The sequence below is a fragment of the Vulpes vulpes genome, chromosome 4 (assembly GCF_048418805.1).
Source record: "Vulpes vulpes isolate BD-2025 chromosome 4, VulVul3, whole genome shotgun sequence".
Lineage (NCBI taxonomy): Eukaryota > Metazoa > Chordata > Mammalia > Carnivora > Canidae > Vulpes > Vulpes vulpes.
Window position 1 is genome coordinate 83,313,476 of NC_132783.1, and position 18,607 is coordinate 83,332,082.

Here is an 18,607-nt window from a genome sequence, read left to right on the forward strand (position 1 = left end):
TTTACACTAAGCTTGAAAATGAATGGATTTATGATTTGAAAATGACATCCACTGGCAACCAATTATACTTTCAAATAACAGATGGTAAGTAAAATGTATGCACTTAAAGAAAGTTCTATATTCTTCTGCATGTACCACACATTATGTAAATATGTAAATATATAAAGTTTGGTGGAATTCTTTGAGGGGGAAAGAGAGATATTAATTATATATTTAATATAATCAAGTGAGCTTGTTTATTAAAATATATTTAGATATATTAAGTTATGGAATATAGTGATCACAAGATTTGCTCTCCATAAAATCTAATCTTAATTTTAAAAGGCTTTATATAAAATATAGCAAAAACCAAATTAACAAACTACTGCCAAAGGAGAATGGTTGCTAAATACTCCTTAAGGAACCAAAAAAGACAAAAACAAAAAGTAGTTTAAAATTTTAATGTAAGTGTCATCACTGGCAAATAAAAGTTAGGTATTAAACTTCCCTCCCCTCTCAGTTACTTATAATCAACTATGTGGATTTTGATCAGCAAAAGGCCAGGCATTTTTATGTTAATGAAAATGTACAAATGAACACCTAGCTAGGAGAGGGCTAAACCTCATATCAAGCATTTTTTTTTTTTTGGTTTTAAGACCAACTCTTAGTCACAATGTTCACATGGAATTTTACAAGTTTGACAGATTTTTTATGACCCAAAATAAAATCCAAGAATTGCTTAAATCCTCTCCAATAAAAAAGAGGAAAAATATATGTATTACAGCATTATAAGGATGATTACCACAGATTAAAACATCAAGTCCCAAGGCTTACCTTATAAAAGAATTTAGGTCATAAACATCATTACTTGATAATTGTTTTAAATTAATAAATGTGTGTACACACACACACATACAAGACTTTAAAAATGTTCTCATGGTGCTATATAAGAGCAAATAATCATTGATATTTCCCTCTCACCATGAAGAAGTTGTCACAAGTGCTTGCCTTAATTTTCCTCAAGGCTTTCTGTACTATGTGCAATAGTTTACTGCTCACACTCATAAACACTCAAGAGTATTTTCATTTACATAGCTAGCTCAGTTCTTTCCCTCTTTCTTGCATTTTTTCTTTCTACCTTCAGTCACTGAGTAAGTATTTGAGCCATTACTATGTCTAAGCATATTCACTCTAGTTCTTAAACTCCAGGCTTAGTTTTCTGTATATCTGTTACTAAATTATCTAAAACACCTCACTATTCTAATTTTGTTTTAATTAGAAAGACCTTCATTGTTAAAGTTTGCAGTCTTAGTTTTTAAATTTATTGTCTAAGTAAAACAAATCTAAGATTCAAAATACTATCTAAAACACAGCTAACACTCTTCCTAATAGTACCAGTCCCAATACATTAACAATTGATAAGAGAGAGATTTACTCATAAATTTTTGAAGTCTGAAGGTAATCCTAAAATGGAAAGGATTACCCCCAGAAATGAAGCTATATGTCAAGTAATTGATTTGCTTTTGTAAATTTCAAAGCAAAAAATGACAGTGCTAGTCTCCAACAAATCACTTTTTTACACTAAAGTTTTATTTTTGTTTCCAGTTTTTCTTCCCTTTTTTAATTAAGGAATTTAGAATCTAGACTAACTCCAGTCAAACCAAACACACCCCTGCAACAATTCAGTTACAACACTAAACACTTGATGTTCTGGGAAATGAATTTATTAGTATTGGCATTTCCACACATGGCAGCAATACTGTCTTAACTATTTTTGGCTCCTTAGTCTTACCATCTGACTTACCATCTGACATATCCTTAAGGACCAGATTCTCCAACTCACTCCATTCAGTGTTCAGACGTTTCATTAATTTGAATGCATTTACAGGGTGCCCAACAAATCCTTCTGGATCTTTTGTTGCTGTGCTGGTTAGTCGATCTAACTTCTCTGCCCATCTATACACATAAGACATTTAAATGGAGCACATATACACTTACTAAGGAAGAACACAATTTAATAAAAACACTCAGAAAAATAAAAAAAGACTAAATTAGAGGTTTTTGAGTGAAAACTAAATTAAAAAATTCTTTTTAAAATAAAATTATAGGTTTTTTAAAAAGCAAGACTGTTACGGGTAAAATCTAGCTTGGTAGAATCAAAATATAACAAGTCTTTTTCTTTCAGTTTTGTTTCTCTCAAATGGTTACAGTAAATAAAACCCATCTTAAAAAAAAAAAAACCCATCTTAGAAAAGGTGTGACTGGATCCCTCAAGAGTCTAAAAATTCATCTCCCCACAGGTCCTTAAAGATAACTAGTTATTTTAAGGTACAGATTAGCCCAATCAAAATTCAGTTACAGGTTAATTTAAATCAAACTTATACCAAAATTTTACATTCAGTACCTAAGACTATGTTTTAAAACAAAAACAAAACAACTCCCTGAATATTCAGTTTCTCACTAAATAAAAGGCAGGAATTCACAGGTCAGGATTAACTTTGAATGTGTCAGTTAAAAATAAATTAGCAGTTAAGGAAAAACCATATCAATTAAATAATTAACAATACTTACCACTGTAATCTCTAGAATACAACCATAGGAGTGAAGATAAACAGAATTAGAAAAATGCTCTAAAAGATGACTTGATTAGGGAGGTTAGAGGAAGATGTTAGCAACCACTTTTAGAAATTGTCAGTCAACACCCATTCCCATTTATATCCTTATCTCAATCCACATTCCTCTACCTAAATTCTTGGCCCAGGCATAACTCTTGTTTCCTGTGCTCCTATTTTAGCCATTCCAACCAACTTTAAACTATTTCCACCTGTTTTAGCTCTAGAACAAAAACATCCAGGTGGGATCAGAATCATAGAAAGTAGAACACTTTGCTTACTTTTTTATTTGTTCCAATTTGTCCTCTTCTGCCTTAATATAGTCTTTCAGAGAAGTCACCAGATCTTTCTCAGTATGGATCAAATCAGTCATCTGACCTAGAAGGAAGAGAAGGGAAGGTTATCAAATATCTACATTGGTCAACACAAGTATTTTAGAATAACTTAAAATTGATCAAGAATGTTTCATTCCAAAAAAAAAAAAAAAAAGAATGTTTCATTCTTTGAGAAGAGTTAACTGTTAATAAACACAGATATGTTGGAGAAGACATCTTTTTTATATCATTTTATATCCTGAAACTAGATGTCATAAATATAATACCCATATTTTAGTAAGCACTACGATCACACAAGGGTAAAATTGGTTAACGGCATGAAGGAAAATATCTCATTTAAGGCAGATGAGTGTGCACAGATTAAATATAAAAGGATACACATCAAACATGAAAAATACTTCTGGGGAAAAGAGGACATGTGGTAGTCTTACTTTGTTTCTTCTTTAACCAATATGCTATTTTAAATAGTAATATTTACAAAGATTTCGTATAAAATGAAAAAATTACATATAATTTCGAGTATTAAATTTATGGCATCTAATTTCGGGATATAAAATGACTTCTTATCCTCTTATAAATAACTAAACATGAAAGATTTGAACTTCATTGGTGAAGTATACCGTTTGTTAGTGTGGTTTTAATTTATTGAATAAAAATTTCTAAATTCTAATTAGTCTCAAGAACAAAAAAAAGGTGAGAGCCGAGGTAGGGAAGAAGAAAAAGTAGTGTTGTTTTATAATTTAAAAATAAATTTTTTGATGAATTTGCCAATATTGTCCGACTTGCAAAATGAAGTAGACTTAGAATTGGAATGGCTAAAATAGGAGCACAGAAAACAAAAGTTATGCCTGGGCCAAGAATTTAGGTAATTTATAATTTTTATTTAAAAAAATTTAAATGCAAGAACAATATAAACCAAAAAACAGTAAGACTTACCAATTGAAGTAAAAAAGCCTGGATGTGCAAAAGACTGGGGAAGTAGAATCCCTACAATTAAAATATACCACATCATCTTGGAAAACTTAATTTTTCAGGTTCACACACCTACAAGAGAAATATGGCCATTACAACAACAAAAAAAGGATAGGTAAAGTTCCTAACTGATTTTTCCTATGAACAAAATATAAGACATTAACGTTGCCCATAGACTGTTGTTAATTCTTGTAAATTGATTTAATAATGTAATTAATAAGAGCTACTATCTTATTTTTCCATATAACTAGAGTACTAACTTTATATTTCATGTTAAAAAAATATAAATGTTTGTTATCACCTGATAATTAATGCTTAAAAATTCAACCTGTTTGCTTTCTCCTTAGTTACTACTATTAGAGTGATTAGATAGTAATTCATACATCCTGAAAAATAAGTTTTCTCTGTTATTTACATCTAAACCATGAATGTCTCATAAAAATTACTTCATTAAAGTAATTTAAATATTACCAAAATACAATCTAATGTATTCTCCATCTAATATGTTAGAATATGTTTTAAAGGGAGAAAAAAGGTTTTAGAGCCACTGATTTATCCTTTAAATTCCTTTTTTTTTTTTTCTTTTAAAGATTTATTTACTTACTCATGAGAGAGGCAGAGACAGAAAGAGGGAGAAACAGGTTCCTCACAGGGAGCCTGATGCAGAATTCAATCCCGGATCCCAGGATCACGACCTGAGCTGAAGGCAGGTGCCCAACCGCTGAGCCCCCAGGCATCCCTATCCTTTAGTTTCCTAATTTGTTCCATCCTTTCCTTACATGGCTTTCAATTTTAAAATAAGTTCAACTAAAAGCTGTACATTCTCAGGGTGCCTAAGTGGCTCAGTTGGTTAAAGGTCTGACTCTTGGCCAGCCCGGGTGGCTCAGCCATTTAGCACCGCCTTCAGTCCAGGGCATGATCCTGAAGACCTGGAATCAAGTCCCATATCAGGCTCCCTGCATGAAGCCTGCTTCTCCCTCTGTGTCTCTGTCTCTGTCTCTCTCTCTGTGTGTCTCTCATGAGTAAATAAATAAAATCTTAAAAAAAAAAAAAAAGGTCTGACTCTTGATCTCAACTCAGGTCTTGATCTCAGAGTCATGAGCTCAAGCCCTGTGTTGGGCTCCACACTGGGCATGGAACCTACTTAAAAAGTTGTAGATTTTCAGGTGATGAAAATGTTCTAAAATTGACTGTGGTGAGTGATGGTTGAAGAACACTGTAAAAGTACTAAACACCACTGAATCATGACCATTAAATGGGTGAATTGTATGGTACATGAATTATATCTCAATAAAGCTGTTATTTTTTAAAAGCTGTACAGAATCAAAAAGAATAAACAGCCCTGTCGATTTAAGCTAGTAATTTCTCTCAAAGGACCTAGTACTGAGGTTTTTCTATCTGCTGTGTTCTATGTAAACATTCTTAGCCTAGTACATAGCTATGGTTTTTTTTTTTTTTTAACTTGGCAGCAAAACATGTCTTTTTTCTTTGTCCCTGGTAGCACTGACTTTTCTAGAACGGATTCTTCATGGCAGCAGCAAATATCAACTAAACATCAGAAAGATTTTACCTTTCTTTTCCAAAATATCCTGACAGCATGCTGTTCTTGCTCCTTCACCATCACATCCATGGACTTTTAAGTACTCCTTATTACCTTACAGAAGAATAAGTTACTATTACAGTACCTCTTGCCCCAGTAACAGGCTCCCATTTGTTACTCTTCTTGTCTCCCTATTTGTCTTTGAGCAGGCACTTCTGACTCCTTCCAAGTGACTTCACTTAAACCAACAAGTTCAAGTCCACATTGGAAAGCTATTTTGCCAAAAAAATCCCCCCAAAAAACAAAAAAAACAAAACCCTTTCCCCTTCTTGAATCTCAATAAAAAATAAATCCCCACAGAAACTGACATTCTGGAAGTACTCCTAAGTCTCCTCCCTCAAGTTTGCCACAAGCTTCCAGATACTTCCAGAACCACACAGTAGTAAAATGCACTGCTCTCTTGGCTGCTTTACAGTAACTCTTTGGGAAGGCTTCTAGAATACAGCAGATGCAGACACTTCCTCTCCTGGGCTCCTGCCAAAGCACAAGGCTTTTTCAAAATCCTGGGCTGTCTGAAAAGTCTAGAATCTTCTCACTGTTTACACGGACTTCTGCCATAATTTTCTTCATGAATAAATGTTATTTCCAGAAAATACAAATGCTTTTGCTGTACTAACAAAAGGCTAATCAGAAATGTTATCTAAATGTTTAACTCAGATAAGAAAGTTTAGATTTGTCAGGTAAGAGCTTATCATTTTTTCATAGCTAAGATACATTTGTCACTAAAGGTTTTTTGTCATCTTTCATTGTCCTTAAATTTCTCAATGAATCAAGAACCATTCATTAGCCTACAGAAATCACTAAAGTTTGAAAACTGCTTCTAACAATGATAGGCCTTACATAAAATTTCAAAGCATTAATCAAATGAAGAATATACCTTTACCTTACATCATGCTGCAAAATAAATTCTAGATGGATCAAAGAGATATTATTAACAAAAAATAACAAAAAGAAAAGTTACTAGATGTCTAAAAAGAGAAAAGAATCTCTAAACTTTAAAAATGATAAAACAAGTAACCTATCAAAAGCCAGATGGAATTCAAATACAAAAAATAAACTAGGCTTATGTGTTTTTAAAAAACCCTATGAAAGGGGTGCCTGGGTGGCTCAGTCAGTTAAGTGTCTTGACTCCTGATTTTTGGATCAGGTCACAATCTCAGGGTCCTGAGATTGAGCCCTGTGTCAGGCTCTGTGCTGAGAGAATGGAGCCTGCTTGAAATTCTCCCTCTCCGTCATCTGTCTTCTCACTCACAAATAGTACACATGCTCTCTCCCACAAAAAAGCAAACAAAACAAAATTTTTAAAAATCCTATAAACTGGGATCTCTCGGTGGCACAGCGGTTTGGCGCCTGCCTTTGGCCCAGGGCGCGATCCTGGAGACCCGGGATCGAATCCCACATCGGGCTCCCTGCATGGAACCTGCTTCTCCCTCTGCCTGTGTCTCTGCCTCTCTCTCTCTCTCTCTCTCTCTGTGACTATCATAAATAAATAAATTAATTTAAAAAAAAATCCTATAAACTAGGAAACTAAAGAAAATAGAGCTCCTATAAATCAGTAAGAAAACCACTAAGATATTAATAGAAAAGTAGATTAAGAATACAGAAAGTCACAAAAGAACTAAAAATAATTTTAAAAGTTCAGTTATCAAGGATCCATTTTTTTGTCCTTCAAATGAACAATTATCAAGGATCCATTTTTTGTCCTTCAAATGAACGATTAAATTTAACAAATTCACAAATATCTAATGATGATGCTATATACGTCAAGGAACCTAAAATGAGTATATGCTATAACTTGTGAATTTAAATTAAAACGCAAAATTTAAAAATTAACAAACATTCATTGGTAAAATGGTATAAGCCATCTTGGAAGATGGTTTGGCAGTTTCTTAAAAAAGTCAGACATACTTTTACCATACAATCTGGCAGTTGTTCTCTTTTGTATTTACCCAAAAAACTTGAAAACTTATGTCCACACAAAAATGTGTACATGAATATTTATAGATTTCTTCATAATGACTAAAACTGGGAAACAACCAAAATGTCCTTCAAGGTAAATGGATAAACTGGTACATCCAATGAATTATTATCAATGCTAAAAGGAAATGAGCTATCAAGCCATGAAAAGACATGGAGGAATCTTAAATGCATATTTCTAAGTTGAAAAAAAAAAAAAACCCAGGGATGCCTGGGTGGCTCAGCCTTTGGCTCAGGACATGATCCCAGAGACCTGGGATCGAGTCCCGCATCAGGCTTCCTGCATGGAGCCTGCTTCTCCTCCCTCTTCCTGTGTCTGACTCCCTCTCTGTGTCTCTCATGAATAAATAAATAAATAATCTTTAAAAGAAAAAAAGAAAAAAACAATCTGAAAAGGCTATGTATTGTATGATTCCAACAAAAGATATTTTAGAAAAAGCAAAACTATGAAAATCGTAAAAAGATCAGTAGATGGGAAGTGGATGAAGAGATGGAGTACAGAAGATTTTTAGGGCAGTGAAAATACTCTGTATATCATAATGATACATACATCATTTATTTTTGGACATACATTTGTCCAAACCCACATACATTTGTCCATACACAATGCCAAAAGTGAATGGATAACATAAACTATGTATGGGCTTTGGGTAATTAGGATGTGTCAATATAGAATCATCAGTTATAACAAATGTACCACTCTGGTGGGGGATGTTGAGGCTATCCATGTGTGAGGGCAGAAAGTAAATGGGAAATCTCTGCACCATCCTCTCAATTTTGCTGTGAACCTCAAATTGCTTTTAAAAAAGAAAGTCTTGGGATCCCTGGGTGGCTCAGCAGTTTAGCACCTGCCTTCAGCCCAGGGCATGATCCTGGAGTCCGGGGATCGAGCCCCACATCAGGCTCCCTGCATGGAGCCTGCTTCTCCCTCTGCCTATGTCTGTCTGTCTGTCTCTCATGAAAAAATAAATAAAATCTTTTAAAAATAAATAAATAAATAATAAAGTCTTGGGGTGGGATGCCTGGGTGGCTGAGTGGTTGAGCATCTACCTTTGGCTCAGAGTGTGATCCCTGAGTCCTGGGATCGAGTCCCACATAGACTCCCTGTGAGGAGTCTGCTTCTCCCTCTGCCTATGTCTCTGCCTCTTTCTCTGTGTCTCTCATGAATAAATAAAATCTTAAAAAATAAAATAAAGTCTTGGGGTGCCTAGGTGGCTTGATCAGTTAAGTGGCTGCCTTCAGCTCAGGTCATATCTGAAGGTCCTGGGATGGAGCCCTACATCGGGCACCCTGCTTCTCCCTCTCCATCGCTTGTGTTCTCTTGCATATACACACTCTCTCTCTCTCTCTCTCTCAAATAAGCAAACAAATAAATGTTCCAAAAATAATAAAAATTAAAAATTAAGTCTTAAAATAAATCAACATCCTACAACCGTGATGGAATCTGTATTGAATGAGATTAAGTTTCCTCTACTCCAAAATTCAGAAATAAATACTGATAAAAATAAAGAAAAAAATTATAATATGATAACTATGCATGAAAATATACAGAGGAAACTCATCAAAATGTAGTTGTTCCTAGACAGCAGAACATTAGGTAACTTTTTCTATTTCTTTGTATTTTCCAGATGTCCTAGGGTATATTTACTTTTATAGTGACAAAAAAGTTAACTCTATACAAAATAATAAACCTACAATAATAATAAAACATCAATTCCCATATTATGTATGTCACTCTAAGTTTTTTTTTTTTTTTAGATTTTATTTATTTATTCATGAGAGACAGAGAGAGAGGCAGAAACATAGGCAGAGGGAGAAGCAGGCTCCCTGTGGGCAGCTCAATGCAGGACTCTATCCCAGAACTCCGGGATCATGACCTGAGCCAAAGGCAGAAGCAGCTCACCACTGAGCCACCCAGGTGCCCCTCACCCTAAGTTTTCTTTTTTAAAGATTTTATTCATTTATTCATGAGAGACACAGAGAGAGAAAGAGAGAGGCAGAGACACAGGCAGAGGGAGAAGCAGGCTCCATGCAGGTAGCCCAACATGAGACTCGATCCCGGGACCCCAGGACCACGCCCTGGGCAGAAGGCAGGCGCTAAACTGCTGAGCTACCCAGGGATCCCCTACCCTAAGTTTTTAATGAAGTGGTTAACTACTCCCTAATACAAAAAAAGTAGCTAACAAATACAATCCACATTTGTGCCTGTTTCATATTCTCCAAATTTCTCTCTCTGCTACAAAGACAGTAAGCTTATATGAAAGCAACTCAAATATCTAGCCATGAACTACACGGTCAGATTATTATCCTTCCTTCTACAGAAAGACATATTGATGCGGGCTAGGCCAGTCATTGACACTTTCTCCCAAAAACATTTGAGGAGTGGGCTTGTGAAATGGTACAAAGCAGCTCCTTCTGGAGTTGCTAAGCTCATAGGATATGAATTTGGATCTGCCTGTGACGATCTTTCCCACTTGTCAAGGACACATAGAAACCCAATCTATAAACAAAGTCATTCAGAAATAAACAATTCCAAGCTCCATAGCCCTGACTCTTCCAATTGTTAGTAAAGCAATCATATCTTTATTAACCACAGTTTTTAAACCAATGCTTTGAATCTGTGAGCTACTGCAATAATCTTCCAACCCAATAAGAGAGCCTCTGAATTCCCTTAAGGAATTTTAAACTAGATCAAGTTGGATTTGTCACTTGCAATATGAAGTTCAGACGACACAGCATTACTCCAAACTACTATGACCATCAAATGAAGAAATAGCCCTAAATAGCCCTAAATAGCCCTAGATAGCAGTGGTTCTCACTGCTGTATCAGAATCACCTACAGGTCTGAGGTATGTAGTTAATTTATACAAATTCTTAGGTGATGGTGATGCTGCTGGTCTGGGATCACACTTTGAAAACCACCAGATACAAACAAACATCCCTTAAAATCACGCAAAAAGAGCTTTCTACCTTTAAAAGAGTAAAATTTCAGGGGTACTCGGGTGGTTCAGTCGATGAAGCATCTACCTTCCACTCAGATCATTATCCTGGAGTCCCAGGATCAAGCCCCACATCGGACTCCCTGCTCAGTGATAAGTTGCTTCTCCCTCTGCCCCTCTCCCTGGCTTGGGTGTGTTCACACTCTCTCCCACTCTCTCTCAAATAAATAAAATCTTAAAAAAAAAAAAAAAAAGTAAGGGACGCCTGGGTGGCTCAGCGGTTAAGCGTCTGCCTTCAGGCCAGAGCAGGATCCAGGAGTCCTGGGATTGAGTCCCACATCGGGCTTCCTGCGAGGAGCCTGCTTCTCCCTCTACCTAGGTCTCTGCCTCTCTCTGTGTTTCTCATGAATAAATAAAATCTTTGAAAAAAAAAGTAAGATTTTACTTATTTTTTGAAAAATATAATTGAATTCCTAATTATTCTGGTGAATAGTTCCTCTAATCTTTTTTTCTTAGAAGTAGGCTCCATCCCAAACTGAGAGCCCAAAATGGGGCTTGAACTCACAACTATGAGATCAAGACCTGAGCCAAGATCAAACCCTGAGCTGAGATCAAGAGTCAGATCCTTAACCATCTGAGCCATTCTGGTGCCCCTCCTCTAATCTCTTTTAATATTAAATACTTGTTTGTAAGCAATCATAACTTTATTAACCACAGGTTTTTTAAAACAATGGTTTCCTTACTTCTGATGTCTCACTTCCATTTATTTCCATCTTCATTCAGTTAGCAGCTTGCAAAGCAAATCATTATGAGCATCTAAGAGTCAAGCATCCTAAAAGACACTGGAGTTTTATAAAAAAATAGTAAGATACAGGGGCGCCTGGCTGGCTCAGTTGGGAGAACATGAGACTTTTGATCTCAGGGTTGTGAGTTTGAGCTCCACAATGAGCGTAGAGATTACTTAAAAATTTAAAAAAAAATTTTTTTAAATAGTAAGATACAAATATCTCCTGTTCTAAATCCTAAGACAAGCTTGAAATAGAATTTAAATGGGTTAAAGAGGATGTAAAGAAGGCAAATCTCAGATCCCTGAAAAGACTGGACTCAAAAAAACGGGGAGAGGGAAGAAAAAAAAAAAAGAAAGCCAAGGAAGAGTCAAAGATATAAACATAAATTTACACTAGTATAAAATTTAGTGCTGAAATATTACAGATATACTGATATTTTAGTTCTTGATTTAGTTCATGAGTAGGTTCATGAGTGCTTATTATCTAACTTTTATAACATACATGTACTTTATACCTGTTTAATATACATGAACATTATATTTTAGAAACTATAAGAAAAAGTATATGGAAAAATCTTCCTGGAAAACATTCTCAGGTAAGCCCAGATAAAAATAAATAGCAAAGTATAATATTTATCTAAAACTTTCCTACAGTCCTTCTCCCAGGAAAGTCCAATCCCACACACTCACAGGTCAATCAAACCTGGGAACAGATTTTAAAACAGTTTTACTACATTGTAAATATTTACAACTTTGAGTTATCAGGATTCATTGAATTGTATGTACAAGTTATTTAATGAATTACTAGGAACAGGGTATCTGGCAAATAATTCTATTAGCCTTTTGGTCTAACATTTTTCTTCCAAGAAAAAAATTGCAACATTTTAAAAAGTTGGTCTTTCCCAAACAAATCATTAAAAATTAATAAGGCCGACTAAAGAATGCTTGATATTCTAATCTAAACTTTCACTGACACTAAAAATTTTCCACAGGTCTTCTAGCAGTCTCTCCATGCCTTCCACATTGTTCCAAATCTTTTAGAGGGCTCCAAAGTTTATTTAACCTCATACAAATTCCACAGTCAAATGCTGGTTGCCCTGACATGTGTGTTAGACTTTAAATTTTTTGACAATTTTTATAGTGAATGCAAAAGACCAGCACAAATTCAAGCTTCTAATTCAGGCTATTACAACGTGGTATATATCAAGACTTTGCATGTCTCTTCCACATAAGTAGGATGGATTTTCTAAGACAACTAAGAGTACTTACTAATAGAACTAGTTATATTTCTGTTCTTCCCTATAATCCCTCTGGCAAACTGCCATTTGTTTTAACTTAACACCATGAATTCCAGTCATACTTAAGCTCCCAAAGAGAGGGAGCTACATCTCCAGTACATACAATCTGACAGTCAAGTGTTTTAATAGTTATGACCAACTTTTCTATAAAAACTCAGAAATCATGCTAGCCTCTTTCCCACAGCTGTCTTTCCTCAACCAGTGAACCCAGTTATTGGTATAACTCCAACTGACCAGCACTTTGAAATTTGTTTGGAAAGAAGCACTAAATCAAGATATTAGCCTTATCTGATCAAGTTGAAAAAGTCCTACACGATCTGTCTTTTGGAGATTCTTGCAAAATTCAATTTTTCTTATCGGAAGGAACTTGAATATAATGTCATTTCAAAAGCACACACCTATTTTGCCTGTATGGTGTTCTACCACCACTACTCTCTTTCTTCTGGAAACTGCCCTTCTTCTGCCTTTTTTACGGCACCAGTCTACCTTTAATTCATCCCCACAGTTTCATCACTCATGTTACACAGCATGATACTTCTCCCTCATCAAGTTGCCAAAGTTCCTTCCTGGAAATTTTGAAAATAAAATTGAGAGGGGGAAAAAAAAAGGCAGGCACTCATTGAATGCCTGAATTGTATAAAGCTCAGAAGCAGCAATGGACCAAGTTTTGATATACAGGCCAAAAAGTAAATGAATTTTACCTGGAAAGAATAAAGAGTGAAGCAGGTATACAGAGAGGAAGACAGATAAGAGAGAGAATAAAACATTCTGACGTTTTCCACGTATTCTTGAAGCCTAATGGCATTCCTGACCTCAACTGTTAAGATAACTCCCTATCCCCACAAGGTGTACATAAATTCCACCGTGTGGTAGTATGACTGGGGTTTCTGTTTAACCCACAGTTCTAAATAATTGTCTTATTAACCCAGCAATTAATATTTTTATAGGCACAATAAGTAATAAGGTCTTTTTTGGCTTGTTAGAAATCCAGCAAGTTCCATTTCTATATAAAATAGAGAGTTTAGAATAAATATTATTTTAATCCATTTTTTAAAAGATTTAACTTGGAATTTAGATTCAAAATTGAACTTAGGGATCCCTGGGTGGCGCAGCGGTTTAGCGCCTGCCTTTGGCCCAGGGCGCGATCCTGGAGACCTGGGATCGAATCCCACGTCGGGCTCCCCGTGCATGCAGCCTGCTTCTCCCTCTGCCTGTGTCTCTGCCTCTCTCTCTCTCACTGTGTGCCTATCATAAATAAATAAAAATTTAAAAAAAAATTGAACTTAAACTTGCCTTGTCTTTCTTTACCAGTATTCTGCCCCTTGCTTGCTTCTGTTATATTGCCTAGCAAGCACACTGTGGTTGTGAAAATAGTATAGCAAAAAAGAAAATCCCCAGTTATTGATGTCATAGATTTGTGTATGTTTTTTAAACAGTTCTAGCTTCCACTTTACATGGAATAATCAGGAAAAGTGTAAAAAAAAGTGAAATAAAAAATTTTGTTAGTTAAAAATATTGAATTTAAATATGTTTAAAGTTTCTGTTTCAACTGGAAAAGTCAAATTCCCCTAAATCAGAAACATTTTACAAACAAATATAGACTGAAGGAGAAAGTTTTAGAAAGAAATGAATATTATTAAAATGGTGCTATTCCTCACTGACTATTCAATTATATATTTTAAACTGTATAATATACCTCTCAACTATTTCAAACACTTCAGTTAGAAATGCATACATTTCCCAATGTGAAGGGAAAAGGTCAAGATTCTTATGCCCACGATACAGAACATAAAAAATTTGCCATAAATGATATTAAAAGCCCCCCACAATAGTAAGAGTCATCAATAATGTCCTTTTTTTTTTTTTTTGTGATCCTCTTAACAAGAAGCCAAATAAGCAAAAATGGTATCAAAATATGAGGTCAAATTTGACTACCACCAAGAAATTAAAAAAACACCAATAATTTAGAGGAAAGTGCCTAGGAGGATACTTGGCACATAGAAGAAACTTAAGAAGTGTTACTTTTAGGGCAGCCTGGGTGGCTCAGCGGTTTAGCACCACCTTCATCCCAGGGCATGATCCTGGAGACCTGGGATCAAGTACCACGTCAGGCTTCCTGCATGGAGCCTGCTTCTGTGTGTGTGTGTGTGTCTCTAATAAATAAATAAAATCTTTTTTAAAATGTTACTTTTAGATGTGGGGCAAGAACTTAAGAATAGATGGATTTGTTGCCAAGGCTGTCTCAAGAGACACAGAAAAAGAAAAGGCTGAGAGCATGGTGGGAAGCTCAGGAAACCTCAATCCTGGGCTAAGACTGTGAAAAAGAACAAGTAGCCTAGTCTACTAGCAAACAGATGCAGACTTTCTTATTTAAGATTTTGAGTAGAAGTGGACGGAGGCAGTGGAAGAGAAAAGGGGAAAGAACCATTAAATTATATATGCCTTATTTGTTGCTTATAAGTATTTCCAAATATTAACATAGTCTATATATTTCTAGTTTTAAGAAAGACCTTGCAGTATCTTCTTGGCTGTATATTAGTATCTTCTTGACTAGTTAAATTAATGAAACTATGTGTATTTAGTAACACTAGTGTCAATAAACATTGGTTAGGGGATTTAAAAACTAGCAGTAATACAGGGCAGCCCCGGTGCTGCAGTGGTTTACCGCCGCCTGCAGCCTGGGGTGTAATCCTGCAGACCCGGGATCAAGTCCCACGTTGGGCTCCCTGAATGGAGCCTGCTTCTCCCTCTGCCTCTCTCTCTCTCTCTCTCTCTCTCTCTCTCTCTCTGTGTGTGTGTGTGTGTCTCTCACGAATAAATAAATTCTCTAAAAAAAATAAAATAAAAACTAGCAGCAATATAAAAAGCAGCATTAGAGATACAAACTAAACTAGGTTTGTTTTCTAATTTGGAGAGTGGTAAATATATACATGGAGAAGTTTTAAAGTTCAATTTCTAAATTCAAAGATTTTGTATCATACAAACACTTTAAAACTTTACACAGTAACTAAAAGAACTCAAAAAAATGTTAACTGAGAGGTGGGATCACAATGATCGTCACTCAACTTGTGCATTTTCTTTAGTAAACATTTAATAGAACATGTCTATTTCTGTAAGTAAACAAGTGAGCTAAAAAAACAAAGTCAAAGTAGCACTGAAGTGAAGAGACAAATTCAAATCAGGGACAGAGTGAGCAAAATCCAAATGTTTAACTCCCCAGCTCTACTTGCTGACATAATACCACCATCAATCCCTTCTGCTCCAAAACAAATTTCATCTATTTTTTTATTTACATAGAAAGTCCTGATAAGACAACTTTGTTTTCACCACCCTGAAGATATAAATGATCTAGATTTTCACATTTTAGAGTTTTTAAGCTTAAATAAGGAATATGAGGTGATAGCAAAATATTCCAAAAGCAGAATTTTCAATGAAACATGTAGATCAGTGGAACAAAATAGACCATCCACAGAAAATGGTTTTATATATATATATATATATATATATATATATATATATATATATATATATATAATCAGTTGTTATCAGGTAGATTAAAAAATCTTTTTAGGGGATCCCTGGGTGGCTCAGCAGTTTAGCACCTGCCTTTGGCCCAGGGCGCAATCCTGGAGTCCCGGGATCAAGTCCAGTGTCGGGCTCCCTGCATGGAGCCTACTTCTCTCTCCTCCTGTGTCTCTGCCTCTCTCTCTCTCTCATAAATAAATAAATAAATGAATAAATAAATAAATAAATAAATCTTTTAACAAAAAAAAAAAAATCTTTTTAGAGCCCAGTCCAATGCCCTCAGAGAATTCTTTCAGAGAAAAGAAAAAATTACTGATACGTGGTTTATGGTTATGTGTTTCTTTTCAGAAAAAAACAAAACAGAAAACTGGTTAAAGTTTACTGTAGCTATATAGGTGGATAAAATAAACCACCAAATTACAGCCTTCTCTTTGCACTACTTATTATGAAGAAACAGCTCAAATGCCCAAGAAGAAAGAAAGGCTGAGTATATTAATTTAACATATTATAATATTACTATTTAAATGAAAATTTCGTAAACCACCAAAACATGGACATACTTATATGAAATATTAAACAGGAAGAGGAAGTCCAAGATAGTATGCATTCACAGATGACACTATGTAATAAACAGGACTACTATACTGTATTTTTGCCAATGTCCTACCAAATATACTAATAGTCACACTGATCATCCAAAGAAACATAGGAAAAGGAATATTTCTCATTATATCAAGTTCAAAAAGTGCTGGCATACCTTAATGAAGTCTTTTGAATTTCTAGTTTTTATTAAGGCACAAAATTTGGCCAGAGGAAAACCAGTAAGAAGATAGCTTCATATTATACAAATAAATTTCATTGGGTAGAAACATGAATGAAGCTTTAACGAGTTTCATAAATACATACACATTTTATTTAGCCTGTGTCTTATATATTCATATAATTGTAAGCACAAACACACCATTATGATTTAATTGTAAGATTCAAATTCTCAATGTATGAAGAGCAAACAGTTTCATGCCAAGGGCCAATGCAATTTATTTTTATTTACATCCAAGCATTTTCTACTTTCAGAGGAAAACCAAAAATCTATTACAACATATGAGGGAGAGGGGAAGCCAGGGGGAGCAATACCACATATGATTGCCTAGACAATTCAGCAATTCAACAATTCTCCCACCAACCTATTAACCTTTGCTGAAACCCTTTCAGCAATAGCTTATTACTGTCATCTATATATTCAAATCCAGTTAGACTTATAGCTCAGTTCCGTTTTCAGAAATATTCAAGAAATACTGCTTCAAGATACCTAGATGTATTTAAAGATTAACTTTATATATCTTTTATTTTTTTATCCTTATAATAGTTAACAGATGTGTAAGGTTGAGGGAGGGGAGTATCTGTAAATGGTACATAACACTCCATGCACACGTACTTCCATTTTCTGACTCAGGACCCACACACCTCCTATCAGATTTTCAGTGGATTTCATGACCTCAAAATAAGTTGAGAACTGCTACTATGTATCTCAGGGTACACTTCTCAAATATAAAAGCAGTAATTATATCCCAGTTGGTAATTAATTGCTAAGTAAATAAGGCATTCCTTCCACAGAAATGGAAGGTTCACAGCTTTACCACTGAGGCCCTGGAGTAACTCTTGCTACATCCCTGGAATAAAAGCAGGAGTTTGAACTTCATCACCTTATGAAAGATGCTGCTTGTCAGTCAGTATACAACCCACTCTGCAATATTAGAAAAGGTTAGCATCTCACTATCAGAAAGCCAAGATTCACCTGCAACAACCTGGACCACCTAAGTGGTATAAAGCTTTCTTTCTTCAATAGTCTTTCACACTAAATTTTTCTACAGTAATTAAAAGGTGTATGTATTTCTTTTAACTGTTTTACTACCTTAGTTACCAAGGCAATAAAATGGCCAATGTAATTATCTGCTTACCAAAGTTATTACTTTAAGTACTTCGAAATAAAATTCATTTTAAGATGTCAAAGGAAACAGCATTATCTCATCTAAAAAGAGACAAAGTAGTCCTTTTCCTAGTTAGTCTACATTAAATCTGTAAGAAGCATCTACCATCAGCTTTTTAAAATACTGGCAGGACTTGAGGCATAATGTTTCAAAATTAAAACTGACCTGGCGCTTAAAGGTAAGTGATAAAGCCTATGCTTCCTACAGAAAGAAAGAGGTAAAAATTTGAGATTCCTACTTATGATTCCGAAATTCTATTCACAGGCTAGAAGCCAAAAGTTAGTTAAAGAAAAAAAAAAAAAAAAAAAAAAACATGCAAGGTCTATTTAAATTTCAAATGAAGGCAACACATATTAAAGATTGTTCACTTTCAGCTTCTTGACTATTCCCTGCTTAAGGTATCCATCTTCTCTCTAGAAACTCGATCAGAAAAATCCCTTCAAAATGTCTTATAAATTAAATTCTAGTGTTCCTACTATTCCATCTGATTATTTTAGAAAAAGACTAGCCTCATTCATAAGGCTATTCGCACATCTAAACCTAAAAGGGGAAATACGTCTCTTGCCAGAAACTTTTATTTTATTTTTTTTAAAGG

The 18,607-nt window shown here is 34.9% G+C and overlaps 1 protein-coding gene across 5 annotated transcripts in view; it reads right to left on the reverse strand.

The window, feature by feature from the left end:
- P4HA1 (prolyl 4-hydroxylase subunit alpha 1) overlaps positions 1-18,607 on the reverse strand; it is a 77,270-nt gene that overhangs the window by 57,029 nt on the left and 1,634 nt on the right. For 3 of the 5 annotated variants that reach the window (XM_072754999.1, XM_072754998.1, XM_072755002.1), the window contains exons 2-4: positions 3,863-3,970; positions 2,873-2,969; positions 1,784-1,935 (exon numbers count right to left, since the gene is read on the reverse strand). In XM_072754999.1, the coding sequence (XP_072611100.1) occupies positions 1,784-1,935; positions 2,873-2,969; positions 3,863-3,938 (325 nt within the window). In that variant the 5' untranslated portion in view covers positions 3,939-3,970. Of the gene's footprint in view, positions 1-1,783; positions 1,936-2,872; positions 2,970-3,862; positions 3,971-5,468; positions 5,553-18,607 lie in introns of all 5 variants that reach the window. The other 2 variants (XM_072755001.1, XM_072755000.1) reach the window with 1 other exon arrangement.